General features: G+C 57.8%; 1 protein-coding gene across 1 annotated transcript in view; it reads left to right on the forward strand.

The window, feature by feature from the left end:
- The window catches only part of RBM34 (RNA binding motif protein 34), a 19,361-nt gene that overhangs the window by 17,415 nt on the left and 1,133 nt on the right, over positions 1-813 (forward strand). The window contains exon 11 of the mRNA XM_018574367.1: positions 1-108. This exon is cut by the window's left edge and continues 12 nt beyond it. Coding sequence (XP_018429869.1) covers positions 1-108 — 108 coding nt within the window. The remainder of the gene's footprint in view (positions 109-813) is intronic.

Below are 813 nucleotides of genomic sequence, written 5' to 3' on the forward strand. Positions count from 1 at the left end.
GAATCTCTCCGGAATCACTTCTCTGACTGCGGAACCGTCGAGTCCGTCCGGATCATCAGAGACCAGAAAACCGGCATCGGCAAAGGTTTCGGCTACGTGTTATTTCAGGTGAAACGCCAAACGTCTCTTTTCTTTAGATTTCCGATTATCGGAATGTTCTGCGGGAAGCGCGATACTGTCCAGACGCATCGCACGGAGGGGGGGACGTCGTCTTCCCAAAGCAGCCACAGCCCGAGTACAGAAGCCGGTCCCCGGCCAGCGTGCCGCAGAGAAGGACCCTTGCTCGCCGTGTGGAAGGAGCGGTCTCTCTGCAGAGATCCAGCAAACCCCCCCCCCCGGCCGAGCCACATTTCCACCTCTGACTCGGTGGCGTATGTGACAATCCCAAAAAGGGATCCCCTGCGGCTCTCACTGGGTTCTGCTGCATACCTTAGGAGGAGGAGGAGCCAGTGAGAGCCGCCGGGTACCCAGAAGATGGGGAAATGAAGACTTTTTAGGATTGTTTATCATCCGGGTCCTCTGCAGTGGTTCCTCCCGATGACCTCCCCCATCACTGCGGTATCGATGTAGAGGTCAACAGGAGAACCCATCGGGAGCTGCAGGGGGCCCTGGAGACGGGGAAATCAAGACTTTGGGGGATTCCTCATCTCCTGGGCCCCCTGCTGACTACTACATCAGTACTGCGGTAAAGGTAAGGGCATCGGTGAGAGCTGTAGGGGGGCCCAGGAGAGACAGACCATCCCAAAAATCTTAATATCCCCCCCCGGGTCCCCCTGCAGCGAGGAATCAGTGAGAGCCGCGGGGGACAGATGA

This window comes from Nanorana parkeri, unplaced genomic scaffold (assembly GCF_000935625.1).
Source record: "Nanorana parkeri isolate BGI_ZX_2015 unplaced genomic scaffold, ASM93562v1 scaffold2903, whole genome shotgun sequence".
In the NCBI taxonomy this organism is placed as follows: domain Eukaryota; kingdom Metazoa; phylum Chordata; class Amphibia; order Anura; family Dicroglossidae; genus Nanorana; species Nanorana parkeri.